Source organism: Cervus elaphus, chromosome 19, assembly GCF_910594005.1.
Source record: "Cervus elaphus chromosome 19, mCerEla1.1, whole genome shotgun sequence".
Taxonomy (NCBI): Eukaryota; Metazoa; Chordata; class Mammalia; order Artiodactyla; family Cervidae; genus Cervus; species Cervus elaphus.
Window position 1 is genome coordinate 54,713,037 of NC_057833.1, and position 18,331 is coordinate 54,731,367.

The following is an 18,331-nucleotide window of genomic DNA, read 5'->3' on the forward strand; positions in this document are numbered from 1 at the left end:
TCTTTTTGTAAAATAAAGGGATTTAGCAGTATCATCTCCAACTCTTCTGTATCAGCATTAAGATTCTATGATTTATAACATTTCTTTGAAATATTGGTCTGAGTTTGGAATTGCAAATAAAGTTTAAAAATGGTTGTATGTAACCTGTGAGTATCTGTAGAAAGAGCCTTCCATACCTACTTGTTTCTGAATAAATAGATATTAGTCAAATTTCTTGATATCTTCTTTGCAACTTGCATATTCTTTGTTACTTGAGGTGTAAAAGTGAACATTAATGCCAAAGATGACAGCATGTGTCTTGTAATTCCAACTCTGGATTGGTTGTCAGACTTAACTTTGGATAACTTTGTCTATTATAATAATACACATTAAATGAGTCTGATTTTTAATTAAATTTACCTCTTAATATCTGCATTAATACAATAGACAAAATAGCATATAATCTCAAAATAACTTAGAATTCTTTTAGAAGATTTATTTTACTAATCTGTATACATTTGCTTAATATAAATTCAGTATGCATTCCTGAGAAAAGAATAACTGCCACCAGAAGAGGGCACCCCAGAAGCCTGAGTAGTGACAGAGCATAATATGTGGGGATTAGAATTGTCCTTGTATAGGAGCTAGCTTGAAGGAGCTCCTTCTGGGACAAATCTGGGACAGTGTGAACATTGAAATAATAATGTAATCCACTGAACACAATGAGAATCCCTGAATCCCTGCTGATAGACATAAATAAATGGGGGAGAAAGGAGAGCCTTTTCTTACATTAGAATGGCTACCAGTGTTGGTAGAAGGAATGACAGTTAGAAAATCATCCCTAATGTCAAAATAGGAGCTGTCGTTTGATGAGAAACATGTTTACTAGTTCCAAAGTATTTCCCCACAAATAACTTACTAATCACGAAGAGTAAATTAGTAACTTACTAATCACGAAGAGTAAATAGTAGAGAGGCCTGGTGGACACCACTGTAACCACACAACCAGTGTTGTGACAAACTGCTGTTGTGTGCCTCATGTCTTACACACTGAGGACACAGCATCGCTGCTTCAGTGTTTCTGTCAAAGCGCATCACCTGAGTCCAGTCACGAGGAAATACCCAGCAGGGAATGAGGACACAGGCAACTGTCCTAGACTGAAAGAGACTGAGGAGTCAGAGAACAAACTTAGTGGTTGCTAGGCAGGGGCGAGGAAGAATGGGGGAAGGGATAGTTAGGGAGTGTGGGATGGGCGGGTACACACAGCTGTATGTAAAATGGATAACCATCAAGGACCTACTGTATAGCACAGGGAACTCTGCTTAATATTATGTGGCAGCCTGTATAGGAGGGGAGTTTGGGGGAGAATGGATACATGTATATGTATGGCTGAGTCACGTTGCTGTTCCCCTGAAACTATCACAACTTTGTTAATTGGCTATGGATGGAGGTTCGTGACATTGTACAGGAGACAGGGATCAAGACCATCCCCATGGAAAAGAAATGCAAAAAGGCAAAATGGTTGTCTGAGGAGGCCTTACAAATAGCTGTGAAAAGAAGAGAAGCGAAAAGCAAAGAAGAAAAGGAAAGATATTCCCATTTGAATGCAGAGTTCCAAAGAAGAGCCAGGAGAGATTAGAAAGCCTTCCTCAGCGATCAATGCAAAGAAAAAGAGGAAAACAACAGAATGGGAAAGACTAGAGATCTCTTCAGGAAAATCAGAGATACCAAGGGAACATTTCATGCAAAGATGGGTTCGATAAAGGACAGAAATGGTATGGACCTAACAGAAGCAGAAGATATTAAGAAGAGATGGCGAAAATACACAGAAGAACTGTACAAAAAAGATCTGCATGACCCAGATAAATCACAATGGTGTGATCACTCACCTAGAGCCAGACATCCTGGAATGTGAAGTCAAGTGGGCCTTAGAAAGCATCACTGTGAACAAAGCTAGTGGATGTGATGGAATTCCAGTGGAGCTATTTCAAATCCTGAAAGATGATGCTGTGAAAGTGCTGCACTCAATATGCCAGGAAATTTGGAAAACTCAGCAGTGGCCACAGGACTGGAAAAGGTCTGTTTTCATTCCAATCACTAACAAAGGCAATGCCAAAGAATGCTCAAACCTCCGCACAATTGCACTCATCTCACATGCTAGTAAAGTGATGGTCAAAATTCTCCAAGCCAGGCTTCAGCAATACGTGAACCAAGAACTTCCAGATGTTCAAGCTGGTTTTACAAAAGGCAGAGGAAGCAGAGATCAAATTGCCAATATCCGCTGGATCATTGAAAAACCAAGAGAGTTCCAGAAAAACATCTATTTCTGCTTTATTGACTGTGCCAAAGCCTTTGACTGTGTGGATCACAATAAACTGTGGAAAATTCTGAAAGAGATGGGACTGTCAGACCACCTGACCTGCCTCTTGAGAAACCTGTATGCAGGTCAGAAAGCAACATTTAGAACTGGACATGGAACAACAGTTTGGTTCCAAATTGAGAAAGGAGTACGTCAAGGCTATATATTGTCACCCTGCTTATTTAACTTATATGCAGAGTACATCCTGAGAAATGCTGGGCTGGATGAAGCACAAGCTGGAATCAAGATTGCTGGGAGAAATATCAATAACCTCAGATATGCAGATGACACCACCCTTATGGCAGAAAGTGAAGAGGAACTAAAGAGCCTCTTGATGAAAGTGAAAGAGGAGAGCGAAAAGGTTGGCTTAAAGCTTAACATTCAGAAAACTAGGATCATGGCATCTGGTCCCATCACTTCATGGGAAATAGATGGGGAGACAGTGGAAACAGTGTCAGACTTTATTTTTGGGGGCTCCAAAATCACTGCAGATGGTGATTGCAGCCATGAAATTAAAAGATGCTTACTCCTTGGAAGGAAAGTCATGACCAACCTAGATAGCATATTAAAAAGCAGAGACATTACTTTCCAACAAAGGTCCGTCTAGTCAAGGCTATGGTTTTTCTAGTGGTCATGTATGGATGTGAGAGTTGGCCTGTGAGGAAAGCTGAGCACCGAAGAATTGATGCTTTTGAACTGTGGTGTTGGAGAAGACTCTTGAGAGTCCCTTGGACTGCAAGGAGATCCAACCAGTCCATCCTAAAGGAGATCAGTCCTGGGTGTTCATTGGAAGGACTGATGCTGAAGCTGAAACTCCAGTACCTTGGCCACCTCATGCGAAGAGCTGACTCATTGGAAAAGACCCTGATGTTGGGAGGGATTGGGGGCAGGAGGAAAAGGGGACGACAGAGGATGAGATGGCTGAATGGCATCACCAACTCGATGAGCATGAGTTTGAGTAATCTCCAGGAGTTGGTGATGGACAGGGAGGCCTGGCGTGCTGCGATTCATGGGGTCACAAAGAGTCGGACATGACTTAGCAGCCGAACTGACTGACTGAGTGGTCCAAAAATTATGGTTTTCTTGAATGATGACATTTGTTAATGTATTGAAGATGGATTTCCACAGATGGCTTAGTTTAAGACTAACGGCATTGGGACATTGATTGCAAAGTTAGAAAATATCCTATAGATGTACCCCAGAGAATATTATGGTATTAAATATCTTACTAGAAAGCCAAGTAGGGATATGGTGATTATGAGCTTTGGACACAGACAACCTCATTTTTTGTGTTGCTACTTGTGTACTGTGTGATCTTGGACCAATTGCATAGCTACTCTGAACTTTTCACTTTTGAAAAGTACAGAATATAAAACTTAAGGTTTGTAAAATTAAAGAGACATGTAAAACTCTTAGTATAGTGCATGTGGTACACAATAGACACTCAAGAGAATATAGTCCATTTATATCTTTGTTGCGTAACTTTCCGTGTGCTGGGTAATTTCTGAGGATGGTGATACCGTGATAAACAAGAAAAACCCAGTCCATTATCCTAATGAGACAAGTAAGTCAGAAATTATAATAAATGCGGTAAGTTCCAGCACTAGAGAATACAGGGAGCTGGAAAACACATGGGAGAGACGTTTATGAGAGCCTGGGAAATCAAATAGAACATAGAGGAGGAGAAAACAAGTTTCCCTTCAGACTGGCCCAACTCTCTGAGTTCACTGAAAAGCCCAGACATTGGTAGCCATCAGAATCGTGTGTTCTTAAGGAAAAGGAAATAACATACAAGTGTGAACCAAATAACTGCCGGGTATATTGACTTGGGTGTGTACAGTACAATTCAAATGTCTTAAGTAGGATACCCATTTAGTAAGAATATCCATATAGTATGGGTTGGATCATTTACATTCTTCCACTGAAAAGCAATAGCAAAAACAAAAAAAAAAAAACCCTCCTTTTCCTGGCCTGTATACTGATGTTAATTTCCGTGTGTGTTTGATGATTCAGTCCTTGTTAACACTACCCACTGTATTATGTTAGAATGCAGTGAGATAACCCTGAGGGCTGTTGCTGTCTCATTAAAGTACTTGTCTCATTAAAGTACAGGGCTGCGTTTGTCTGGTTCATCATTGTATCCCCATCCTCAGAAATTAACTGGTACACAGAAAGGTGCTCAATAAATATTTATTTCTTCAATGACTCTGCTTCTGCCTTTGATCTATGAAGATTGCCAGCAGGAACTAGGTAATTCAGTCTTAGTTTCATGTCAGGGTTGTCAGCACAGGGTAGCGAGAGCCCCAGGTGTTGCCCGAGGAGTGTGGACTTTGCACCAGAAGTGTGCAGTCAGGAGCCTTTCCTGATGTGCTGCTGTTCTGAGGAGCTGAGGTGACGGATGGTTATGTTCTGCCTAAGGGAGGCAGTGAAACCCTGAACTGAGAGGTAAGACAGCCCTCCATCCAGCTGTAATTCCTGTTGCCCAGTTGTGTAATCTTATTACTTTTCTGAAGCCTCAGTTTCCTTATCTGTTCAATGGGATTAATAATAATACTACCTCTAAGAGTGATTTTAACGATAAGGATAATAGCGTATAAAAGCGTAGCCAGTACTTGGCACATAGTAATAACTATTAACTTTGGTTTTTATCAGGTCATTTACATTTTGTTTATGAGGAATAAATAAACTATCCTCATGTTGATAAATGACTGAAATGTGAAGCCCTGAAACAGTTCTTTGTAATATCATTGTGATCACCTTGAACATGCCGGGCTGAGAGCTCCTGCTGTGGGGAGCATGACTGACTGACAGCCTCAGCAGCTTCCTCCAGCATCCAGCACTGCTTCCCAGCCAGGCAGGCTTTGCCTGGACTGCTCCCAGCCAGTCACCAGGCTCAGGGGGGCTGCTAATACAGGCCTGTTCCTGCAAGGAGCGAGATGCCTGGAACAGGTGACTTTGTCTCCAGGACTCCCCATCAGCCTGGCGGAAACTTCAGCAACATTGTGTTGCAGTCTGAAAACGCCCCCTCCTTTCTTTTCTCTCCCCTTCATGGTGGTCAGACCTGTACTGCAGTCCGAGCCTCTCCGTTTGTTTCTCCAGGTTCCTCTCTGCTTCCTTTACTGCTGTTGCCTCCAGTAAACCTCTTGCTTGCCTTGGTGTCCACCTTGTGGAGGAGCTGGACTGAGGAATGGTTATAATCATTATTGAAAGCGAGTAACAGTCTACACCTTGGAGCACAGAGTGGATATTTTCCCCATTAAGAATGAAGCAAACATTAGCATAATGGGTTTAACCTCAGTTTTGTATTATAGCATTTCCTCAGAATTAAAATTCAGTATTTATGATCGTAGATTCTCTAAAACAGGCATTAGCCAACATTTCCTCAAGGAAGGCTACTCACCTTTAGGACCTCATGTTAATCTGCAGATTAGGCTGTGAGACTGCCCTTATTTAGGAGAGTCCTTTGTAGCTCTTCCTGGTGGCTCAGCTATTAAAGAATCTGCCTGCAACGTGGGAGACCTAGGCTCACTCCCTGGATTGGAGATCCCCTGGAGGAGGGCATGGCAACCCACTCCATTATTCTTGCATGGAGAATCCCATGGATAGAGGAGCCTGGTGGGCAACAGTCCATGGGGTCACAGAGTCAGACATGACTGACCAACTAATTTCACTTTTTTCTGTAGCTCTAGATCTTTAACTTTATTTTATGATATAGTCTTTAACATTCATAAACCAAAAACTCTCTCTAGAAAAACAATATTGATAGTTCCTCACTGTTCATTTTTTTTATAGCTTTCTGCTGATTTCTTTGGTTTCCTGTTTTCTTTCCAAAAGCCTCACTTGACTGTTATTTTTGTGACAGACCAGGTCCAGGGAACAGTCACCATCCGGAATATCAGCGCCTTGTCGTCAGGTTTGTACCAGTGTGTGGCTTCTAACGCCATTGGGACCAGCACCTGTCTTTTGGATCTCCAGGTCATTTCTCGTAAGTATGTGAAATTCTGGTGTCCACTCTGTTTCTGAAATGCCAAGATCTTCATTAAACCAGGGAATGAAGAGTTTCGAGTAATGAGACTTAGGTCATTTGAAGAGAAAATAGAAGTTGTTTTGATTTTAATCATTAGTGAAAATGTTACAGAAATATACTAGTGTACTTTTCAGCCTCAGCAATATGACTTGTTCTTTATGGTAAAATGTCTTCTCCTCAGGATCATTAGAATCAAATCAGTTCTGATTGTGTAGCGCTGGAGACATATAAAAATTTGGAGTTACCTTCTGGTCGTGGCAAGACCTTTTTGTATTTTCTCCTAATCCCTTATGTCTGCTAAAATGTTGGGTGCCCAGGTCATACCTAAGTAGTGCAGATGTTTTTTCTCTAGTTGAGAATCCTGGGTTACTTGAATTCCAGCTGCAAAAGGGAATGATCTGACTAAGAGGAAGTGATAAGTTATCCCACTGCTTGCTGGGTTCATTGTGGGCAGGTTAGGCAGGCAGTCGGCTTCCTGGGTAGCTCAGTGGTAAAGAATCCACCTGTAGTGCAGGTGACCTGGGTTCAATCCTTGGGTCGGGAAGATGCCCTGGAGGAGGGCATGGCAGTTCACTTCAGTATTCTTGCCTGGAGAATCCCATGGACAGAGTAGTCTGGCGGGCCATAGTCCATAGGTTGTAGAGAGTTGGACACAACAGAAGCGACTTAGCATGCACGCACATAGACAGGTAGTCAGGTATGGTCTTTTTCCTGCTCTGCTATGGTGGTGACTCTCCTGCAGCTGTGAGTTGTGTAAATGTTTATTCATTCAATAAATGTTTGTGAGCCTGTTGTTTTAGTCCTAGCCACTGGGGATACAGAAAGTTAAGCAAGATTTAACTTTAGATGGATGCAATACTGTAGGCAATTTTGTGCATTTTAAGAAGATTCTTGGGTATTTTAAACTATTTATGAAGTTGTATGAGCATATTCTATTTCTCTCTCTCTCTCCTTTTTTTCTTTAAATATACCTTAAATATATTTTGCAGCCCAGCCCAGGAGCATTGGACTAATAGCTGGAGCCATTGGCACTGGTGCAGTTATTATCATTTTTTGCATTGCACTAATTTTAGGGGCATTCTTTTACTGGAGAAGCAAAAATAAAGAGGAGGAGGAAGAAGAAATTCCTAATGAAATAAGGTTTGTGTGTCAGATAATTTATCCTGACATTGGTATATCCAGTGTCTGTGTTTCTATTATATTTCTATTTGGCAGCTAAGGTTTGTTTGCTAATAGTATGACTTTAACCAAGACAGTTAAAGTGGCCAAATGATCGTTTCTTGTATGTTACATCGCTCTTTCTCATTGACTGCTCAGCTTTATTTACTGGATCATGGATGGGGAGCAGTGGCTAGTCTAGCGTGTGCCCAACGAGGAGGACACAAGTGAAGAATCTCCTCATTTCCTCCCATAGCTTCAGGGTGGGTGGGATTAGGTGGCTGCCATAGTGGAAAAATTACTTTAGAATGTGTATTTAATATTGGCATTTATAAATGATGAGTTCATAAACAAGAAAGAACACCACCTGTACACATAGACCAAACCAGTATGACTTGGTTGAAAACAATTGAGTCAAGAATGTGAACATCATCAGCAAAGAATGTCAAATGATATTGAGAGAAAGGTGACCCTTGGTGTATTGTGCGAGTATGGGGGTTCAGGCTCAGTCTTAGATGGCATCACATCAATATCCTTATTAAAAATGACATACACAGCTCCAGTCTAGTCTGTCTTCCCTCGTGCCTCGAGGCTTTTCCTTTAGCTCCCACCCTCTTCCTGGACCATACTTCCCGTCCCTCTTCATCCATCTCTTCAATACATTCTTTGGTCAGGTCTAAGATTAGTCCAGGCACCACATTCTCACATAAGTTGACTTAGGCCCTGGTCTTGGGTAGAAGAGCTGTCTTTTTTTTTTTTTTTATATGAAACATCTAATAAAATGCCTGATACTCAAGAAATGTTAAGTGAATTAGTTAGCATCTTAGATTAACTTAACAACTTGTCTTAGGCTCTTATAATTCTTAAGGGTTTGGACAGATTTCATCCCAGTGTAAGATTAATGGGAAAAACCTCTCATCAGCACACCATAGGAATTTCTCAAATACCCCCAAATGCAAATCAAGCCAACCCTAGTAGTTTTTTGAAGTTGCTACATCCATAGGATGGTTTCCTAGCTATTTTATAGCAGCTAGCTCAGTGGATTTCTTCATGGACTATTTTCCTATTTAGAGCACTATATATATATACACACACATATATATGCATGTATATATAATATTTCAATTACATTGGAAGACATAGTCTTTGGAAGATTTGATACTACTTTTTTTCCCTTGGAGACTGAGATGCTGAGGGAGAATTTTTCTTAAGCATTGTCTTAAAGGGAATGAACGTCAGCACCGAGGCCTGGTGTTTGCCATGTTTGCTTTCATGAGAAAGTGGTCTGTTCTGAGGGGGTGAATTTCACAGACATGTTAGCCTGAATATGAGAAGAAAGAGTCCTGGGCAGAAGGGTAAGGTGGACATCAAGTAAATTCTGACAACAGCTTTACTTTTGTTCATTTTCAGAGAGGATGATCTTCCACCCAAATGTTCTTCTTCTGCCAAAGCATTTCACACGGAGATATCCTCCTCGGAGAACAACACACTGACCTCTTCCAATACCTACAACAGCCGCTACTGGAGCAGCAACCCCAAAGTGCACAGAAACACGGAGGCGTTCAGCCACTTTGGTGACTTGCGCCAGTCCTTCTCCCTCCACTCGGGCAACGCCAGCATTCCAGCCATCTATGCCAACGGCAGCCATCTGGCCCCAGCCCCGCAGAAGACCCTGGTAGTGACGGCCAGCAGAGGGTCGTCACCGCAGGCCGTGTCCAAGAGCAATGGTTCTGTCAGCAGGAAGGCCCGGCCTCCGCCCGTACCGTCACTGCACACACACTCCTACACTGTCAGCCAAGCCACCCTGGAGCGCATCGGTGCTGTCCCTGTCATGGTGCCAGCCCAGAGTCGGGCCGGGTCCCTGGTATAGGACACCGGCGGAGGGCATGTGCAGAAAAAAAGCTAAGGATGCCCTCATTCCAGGGGGAGGGTGGGGTGGCAGAGCTGGGAAGGACAATTTCCTGACAATGATTCTAGTAAAAAGCACAAAGGAGGAGGCCGTGCTGTGACCTGGCCACTGAGATTTGTAAACCGAACTGGAATGTTCCGGCATGAAGACATGTTCCCCCACCCGAGCGGTCTCAGGATTCCATTCAGAAAGCTGGATCTCACAGATGTGCCAAGCCAAGGAAGGAGGTGTAAGAGCAGAGTAGCACTGAAAACCCATCTGCAGTCCAGACGGGCTTGTTTTTTTAATTCACGCCTAACGTAATAATTTTTCAAGAGAATAAAGTGCCACATGGAGTTTAAATAATGAAATTATTTAAAAAGATAGGTGTCTTTAGAAAACATACTGAGCACCCCTGTGCATCGTCTGGCCTCTCTCCATCCCCTCCCGCTGTATGGGCCAAATGGCATAAATGGCGAGTATTGGTCTTCACAGGGCTGGCTCTTGTATCATAGAATCAAAACTTTTTACACCAACAAAAGTCAGTAAGGAATGGGTGAAAACTAGAAACTTCTTGGAGAAGCCCCGTCATATTTATTTATTTATCTCTTCCTGGACCATGAATTTCATATTTGGAGTATTGACAGATTATTGCCTGTGTTTTTCTGGGGTCTGTTGTAGGTCAATGACAATTACTGTTCCTTATTTCCTGGGAAAATATTTTTAAAAAGAAAACTTGTTTTTTTTTTAAGGAAAATAAGTGAGAGGCATTGGGTTAGGAAAGTAAAGACTACTGTTAACACCATGTTCATTGAGAATACGCGGATTGAACCCGGCAGGAGGCCCTTCATAAAAGACCTAGGTCATGCAGGCGCGTGGAGAGGAATTCCTGGCAGCCTGTCGGCAGGGCCGTCCAGGTCTCCCTGCTGTCACGCCAGGCCGCTCTTAATGAGGGCAGCACCCCATGCCTTTGTACTGTGGGAGGTGAATTTTCCTTGTTTGACAAGTCCAGATTTCTAGGTTGTTAAAGGGAGGGCAGGAGTTGCTTTGTCTTGTTTTTTTTTTTTTTGTTTCCATAATGATTAGATTTGCAAAAGAGATAAGACTGAGACAAAAGGAATGTCTTCAGATAGGCTCCTGGGAGGCTCTGCCCCGTACTTGTCACAGCCCAGGGTTGCAATTTTGCCCAAATGCGTTTTGCACCATGTAAAGAGACCCTCTGTGATCAGTTACCTAGCCTGGAGCCCACCAGGCAATCCACAGACTCGCCACTGGGTGTGCTCTGTAGATCTGTCCATGCTTGTCCCGGTGACAGTCTCGCCTTAATCACACTTAAAGCAACACACGAATGGTTTCGTCCCAGATTTGTTTCCTAAATTTTTTATGATTCTGACCCTGTGGTGCGATCAGGCCATCTTTTCTTTCCCCCTTATTGTCTTTCATTCTGTCATCCCACTATGCTTTTTGCTCTCTTTTCCTGAAAGAACAGTCGTCACAGGAAGTGGCCTCCTGGTTTTAAGACGTATTTGAATAATGGAAACCAACAGCTGCTGCATACATTATTTTTCCAAGAGGGCTAAGTTCTGAACCTAACCACTGCAACCATCCCAATATTGATGAAAAGCTGAATTTACTCTAGCATTACTTATATTTTCCATTTGATGGTTCTTGACTTTGTAAAAATTTAAATAAATGAATGTCTATACTTTTTATAAAGAAAAGTGAAAATACCAATGACAAAAAAGATGATACTGTCAGATGTTGTTTCAAAAACATTTATCTTGCATTTCTTTATTCTTTCTAATTATCTAAAATTCAATAAAAGTTTATTCATATAAAAAATTGTTTTTACTTATATTAATGATGCATGATTTTGTATTTAACGTACTCTTGATGTTATAAGCATTTTCCCATTCTGTTAAATTTTAATGAGCTTATAGTATTCCAAAAATTACCTAGCTCCACTCTTTTTTTTCCCCTGGCTGTGCTAGATCTTTGCTGCCACATGGGCTTTCCTCTAATTTCTGAGTGTGGGGGCTACTCTCTATTTTCGGTGTGCAGGCTTCTCGTTGCTGTGGCTTCTCTCGTTGCAGAGCATGGGCTCAGGGTGCACAGGCTTCAGTAGTTGTGACACATGGGCTCACTAGTTGTGTCTCCCAGCCTCTAGAGCACAGCCTCAACAGTTGGACGCTTTGTTGCTCTGGGGCATGTGGGATCTTCTTGGACCAGGGATTGAACCCGTGTCTCCTGCATTTGCAGACAGATTCTTTACCACCGAGCCACCAGTCAAGCCCAGCTCCATTCTTTATCATTAGAAGTTTGACACTGATTCAATGGACATGAATTTGAGAAAACTCTGGGAGATGGTGAAAGAAAGAGGAGCCTGGTGTGCTGCAGTCGTTGGGGTTGCAAAGAGTCGGACACGACTTAGCAACTGGTTAACAACTCTTACAACATAACTGTTATTGTATTTGAAGGGAGTTTCTTACAGACAGCACATTGTTGAATCATATTTTTGTATCTACAAATACCTATCTTTTAATTGGTGTATTTAGACCATTTACATTTAAGGTAATTGTTGATATATTTAGGGATTAAAGCTGCTAATTTTTTTTCCTCCTTTTTTTCTCCTCGATTTCCTATTACTTGCTTCTCTTTTTTTACCTTCTTGTGGATGACTTGAATAATTTTTAGGATTTCTCCTCTATATTTTAGTGCTTTTGAGTATATCACTTTGTACATTTTCTACAGTGTTTATTCTAGGAATTATAATAAGCATATATAAAATCACAGCCTACTTGTATCAACATTTTACCACTTCCAGTGAAGTGTGAACACTGATTCCACATATATCCTTTTTCTGTCCCCACTTTAAAATATCTTTTTCTTGATCATAAGATGGTGTATGATTTTCATTTCAATCATCAAACACAATTTAAAAACTTATGAGAAACTCATTGTATATACTCATGCATGTGGTTTTTCATTTTTCTTTTTTCCTTTTGGTCCAATATTCTTTTTTAAAAATCATTCTTTTTCTGTTTAAAGAACTCCTGTTAGCCAATTTGTAAGGGTAGGTCTGCAAGCAACAAATTCTGTTAGTTTTCTTTTGTCCAAAAAATGCCTTTATTTCCCTTTCATTCCTCACTGGGTATAGAATTCATGGTTGGTAGTTCTTTTCTTTCAACCCTTGAAAAATCTGGAAAGTATTCAGCCATTATTTCCTAAAATACTCTTTGAGCCCCACTGTCTCTCTCAGATCTTTCTGAGACTCTGATGATGAATCTTTTGTTTCACAGGTTCCAAAGGCCCTCTTCATTTTTTCAGTCTATTTTCTCTGTTGTTCAGAGTAAATCCTCCTGATCTGTCTTCAGGTTTACTGATTTCTGTCCTCTGTTGTTTCCATTCTTCTATGGAGCTCAGCCATCAAGTCTTTTAGTTACTGTATTTTATTTTTTAGTTTAATAACTTACATTTGATTTCTTTTTAAAAGTAAATTGTTAATTTAAATCTCAATCTATATTATATTGAGATGTAATTTACGCAACAAAGTTTACTTATCTAAAGTTTACAATTCAGTGTGTTTTTAGTATGTTTACAGAGTTGCACAAACATCACCTAAATCTAATTTTAGTACGATTTTCATCACTCCCAAAAGAACCTGTAGCCACTGAGTCACTCCTTATTCCGCACCACCTTCAGCCTCAGGCAACCACTGATTTACCTTCTGTTTCAACAGATTTGCCTACTCTGGAGATTTCATATAAATGATGTCATACAGTGTGTGTATATGTGTGACTGACTTAATTTACTTGATATATTTTACATTCATCCACATTGTAGCATGTATTATAACTTCATTCCTTTTTTTTTTTTTTTTGGCAAGATTTTCTAGTTTTTCAGTTAGTTTCAAGAGAATTCATAATTGCTCATTGAAGAATTATTGAAATATTTTTATCATGACTGTTAAAAAATCTTGTCAGATAATTCCAACCTCTGATTCATCTTGATGTTGGCATTTATTGATCACCTTTCCTCATTCAGGTTATGATTTTCTTGGTTCTTGGGGTAATGTGTGATTTTTTTCTTGGACAATTTTGGATATTATGAGATTCTAGAACTTCTTTTTAGTATTTTGTTTTTTAGCAGGCATTCTCTTTGTTGAGGTGTGGCACCAGAGCCAGATGAGTGTATGTGTTGTCTGCTGGGCCCCGTATCAGTGAAAGTGTTGACGGGGTCTCTCTGCAGACGGATGGGGTAGAAGGACGCTCCCCCTCAGCCCACTTTTGCCCTCTTGCTGAAAGCAGAGCACGGACTTCAAGTAGGAGTGTACGCTCAGCTCCTGCTGGGCCAGCTGGCACCCAGGAAGGGGGAGGCAGAGTGCTGACTCACTCCACTTGTTGCCTCGGGTGGCAACAAACTCAGCTCTGCCCTGCCTCCATCAGTGGAGGCGGAGGGACTGGGAGTGCTCCCCACTCTGCCTCACTGGTGGGGTGGAGGCTACCCTGCCCTGTTGGGCCTGCTGAAACTGGGGGGGGGGGCGGGGGTAGGGAGAAGTGGAGTGTCAAGTAACCTGCTTTGTATCACCTCGTCTCACCTTGTTGGTGCTAGGTGTGAATGTAGGCTCAGCTTCCCACCTGGGGGGTACTGAGAGTTGTCTTCCCACTTGACAGCGTTGCTGTGCTTGTTTGTTGTTTTATGTCCAGGTTTCTTTTCATTGTAAGTAGGAAAACTTATCTTACAATAGGACTTGTAATGGTGCTACTCCATTTTGGTTGGAACCAGAAATCCTAGAACTTTACTTTTTAAAATAATCAACAGTTAAACACATCTTATAGTACTCTACTGTTTGATAGCTTTAAGGATTCTCAATTGTGTACTGAATAAAATTCTTACTCCTCAGCGTGACTCATCCCATTCATTCCACTAGTGGTTCACTATCTTTCCACTCTCAATGTCTGCTAGTCTTCTACATGCAAATTTTGCTCCAGGTCTGTTTATCTTTTCTTGAATTAGCTTGTTCTTTTCTTTTTTTTTTCCCTCTTTTTTTTTTCCTACTCCCTTTTTTCCTGCATCGTCCACCTGCCTACATGCTAAGTCACTTCAGTAGTGTCTGACTCTGTGTGACCCCATGGACTGTTGCCTGCCAGGCTCTTCTGTCCATAGGATTCTCCAGGCAAGAATACTAGAGTCGGTTGCCATGCCCTCCTCCAGGGTATCTTCCTGCCCCAGGGATCGAACCTATGTCTTAGTCTCCTGCATTGACAGGCAGGTTCTTTACTACTAGTGCCACCTGGGAAGCCCCCATCTTCCACTTATCCCCACCCAAATCTTCCTGAACCACAAGTACAAATACTATGTGTTTCATAGAAAACCCTTTTTCAGTCTAGTGAGAAGTAACTGCTACTTCTCATTGTTTGTATAGCATTTACAACCCATGAGGAAATTATCACAGTCTGTATTACATTCCTGTTTTTGTATGCATATATTCATGTATTTGCATACAAGATTGAACTCCTCTGCTAGACTACAACTTGAGTTATGCCAGAATCAGTTTTGATCCCTTATTGAGTGCTAAACACTGTTGTAGGAGTTGGAGGTAAAAGAGAAAATCAGTGACCCCAGCTGTCCTTGAGGAGCTCATGTTACAGGAGGAATCAGACCTATAAGCAAATAATTACAGTTAGTATTGTAATTATATGAATATATTTATACACACACAATCTTAAGCAGACAGGAGGATTTATTCTGTCTTCTCTAGAAGAGGATTTCTTCTGGATCTTTGTTGTGGTCACAACACTTGGCACATTGCTTTGCTCAGAGAAAGTACTTCAAGGATATGTTAACTTGATGAAACCAAACATATAGGATTGGTCTCTTAATCTCAGGTGTTAAAAGTAGTAGTCAAGTATCAGTAAATTCCTTAAGTAATTGTGCATCAGAGTCATTCGCCCAAGGGGCAAATGATTGTATCACTTTCCTTGGTGGTATTTGCTGTTACACTAGGGATGCAGTATTCTTTGCAAAAGCTGTAGAGATAACATAATAAATATGTTGATTAGGAAGAAACCCATGTAAATTAGCTATGAAGTGTTTTACATAATAATAGCTACTACTTGTTTTGTGCTTTCTACATGGCTGGCACTTTTAAAAATGCATGCATGCATTAGTTCATTTCACCTTATCATAATCCTATGTATAAGATAACCATCACTTATATTTTACAATTGCAGAAGCTGAGGCTATGAGAGGTTAAGCAGTTTGGCCAAACTCGTCAGTAATCCGCCAGGAACCCATGTCTGGAGGAGAGATCTGGGGTCCTAGTTGTTTTGCCTTCTAAGGGCCCTTTTTCAGATAGCTATCTAACGTGTTTGGTAAAATAATGCTCAATCTTACAGTAAAATATGGAGAAGTGAATGCAATGCAGACTTGTAAATTTTATGTGTATATAGTTATTTATAGCTTTCCCTCACAGCTCCCTTGTGAATAAGGTATTCATCCCTATTTTAAGTAAAGGCAGGGTATAGAATTCTGACTTAATCATAAGACATTAATGATAGAGACAAAAGTATTAAAGCAATAAGTGTGAGTGCCTGCTGTGTATTTAACACTGAGTTCAGTTGATATCTAATTTTGGCAGGTTGGATAACTAGATAATTTAGACTAAAAAAATTCCATTGAAGCATCCATCAATGCTCCCTACGTACATCAGATTTACAGATTTGTATTTTAGGCTTGAACAAATTTTACGTCTCTGCATAAGTACATGGATGCATTATAGTTGTCCATTTTATAGGACAAATTAAAAAATTCTTGAAGGATCAAATTCTTCTACAAAATAGAGATAACAGTAGCTACTCCAGGTGGCGCTAGTGATAAAGAACCCACCTGCAAATGCAGGAGACATTAGAGACATGGGTTCTATCCTTGGGTTGGGAAGATCCCCAATTAACCCAGACTAACACACACAAATACTCATTGAGTGTTTACTATAGCCAGACACTATGCTATTCACTTTACATTCATTATTTCATCAGTCTTCACAATCTTAAAGGTGTGTGCTAAATCGCTTCAGTTGTGTCTGACTCTTTGCGACTCCATGGACTGTAGCCCTCCAGGCTCCTCTGTCCATGGGATTTTCCAGGCAGGGTTACTGGAGTGGGTAGCTATTCCCTTCTCCAGGCGTTTTTCCCGACCCAGGGATCGAACCTAGGTCTCCTGCATTGCGGGCAGATTCTTGACTGTCTGAGCCACCAGTGAAGCCCAAACACTCAATATTAGCCATTATTAGTAGTAGCTTAGAAGTTTAAGTTTGTAGGTGATAGTTAGGTCTTTTACCTACTTTTGCCTGGAATACCTACTCAGTATTCCAACTCTTCTTGCCAGAGGTGCTATTTGAGTGCTGGTGCATATAAACTAGCCCTTTGAGATTCTTTTTGTTTTAAGAGAAAGGAAAAGACTCGGCAGTCTGGCTAAATAAATGCTTGTTTCCTAGCTTCCCATATTTTAATAGAAAATAGATCTATATTCTGGTTACCATCAATTTTAAATTACTGAGACTAATTAAAAGGGAGGGTGGGGAAACAGCAGTTATAGAGCACCAACTGTATGCCAGACAGCATGCTAATCACACTGTGTGCATCCTATTTAATCATCACAACACACTTACACGTTCAGTGTTATTCTAATTATACACATGAGGAAACCAAGGCTTTGGGTTAAGTAATTGGCTCACGGTCACAAAGCCAGTAAGTTGTAGAGCCCATAGTATTGCTCATGTATCTTCATAGACTGTTCCTCCATCAAGATAGCTGATAAATGTTAAAAGTCTTGGCATTGCCTCAAATTTGACATGGCATAGACAGGACTCTCAATTCCTTTTAATCATTCTTCACCCAAGTGTTTTTAATGGTTGGAGATTTCCATCTCTGACCTTCTAAAAATTATTATTCTCTACAGAGTCAAGTTTTTGAGTCTTCCTTTTTAACTTGTATGCATTAGGGAGTTCCATAGCCTTTTATTTTTTTTTCCATTGGTCTCCTAGTGTATTTGCATTTTACATAAAATATTGATCCCCTCACCACCTTTGCTCTCCACAGAACTGTTATGAGAGTAAGATGATTTGAGGAACTTCTCTTAGAGGAGAAGATTTGAGGGGGGACAAAATGTCCTTAAAGGTGCTGGGGGAGTGTGTAGTTTCCTCAGTTCTGTCTTGCTGCAGCAAAAATTTAAAGCGATGGACGGACTGATGTTACAGTTCAGTTTTATTTGGCAAGCAAAGGAAAATACATCTTTGAGGCATGAGGGCAGGCCGACCCAAAAGATGAGGAGAGAAGAGAAGCCCCCAGCTCAATTTTGTCTCCTTTTTTTATATGTATTTTTCCCCTCCCCCTGAGCCTGCCCTATGCAAATTGGGCTAGCCCGGAGGCTGTTTGGTTTACCTGAGGTTCTCACTCTGGTCCTGGGACCTTCCTTTGTTCTATTTTTGCGGGCTTTTTCCTTTCTTTGTCCTTTAGCCACTGCCATTATGGACTCCTTTTTCCTATTCTAACTACCTACCAAAGGCACTGGGTGAATTTGATAGACATTGCTAACTGTTTGTATAGATTGATTACCCTGGACCCTGAGTTTCATCACTTTGTAACTGAATTTAGTTAAAGTTATTTAGTCTTTCTAGCCTTATCTTCATCTTTAAAATGAGGATCATCATGGTTCTGAGGATTTGATTAGATAATGCATGTAAAATGGCGTAGTCAACAAATTGGAGCTGTTGATATTTTAACTTTGTAAGTCATTTATTTGAATTTTATAAGGAAGGGGAGAAAAGTTCCAGTGGAGAGGCTTCAGAAGACCTGAGTCTCATGTACAACCAGCTAGTCATGCTCCATCTTCTTCGTTTTCTTTTCCCCAATCATCAGGT

General features: G+C 40.9%; 1 protein-coding gene across 4 annotated transcripts in view; it reads left to right on the plus strand.

Annotated features, from left to right (window-relative positions):
- IGSF11 (immunoglobulin superfamily member 11) overlaps positions 1-11,253 on the plus strand; it is a 139,377-nt gene extending 128,124 nt beyond the window's left edge. For 3 of the 4 annotated variants that reach the window (XM_043875168.1, XM_043875169.1, XM_043875171.1), the window contains exons 5-7: positions 6,201-6,323; positions 7,355-7,505; positions 8,934-11,253. In XM_043875168.1, the coding sequence (XP_043731103.1) occupies positions 6,201-6,323; positions 7,355-7,505; positions 8,934-9,393 (734 nt within the window). In that variant the 3' untranslated portion in view covers positions 9,394-11,253. The remainder of the gene's footprint in view (positions 1-6,200; positions 6,324-7,354; positions 7,506-8,933) is intronic. The other variant, XM_043875170.1, reaches the window with a different exon arrangement.
- The last annotated feature ends 7,078 nt before the right edge of the window (positions 11,254-18,331 follow it).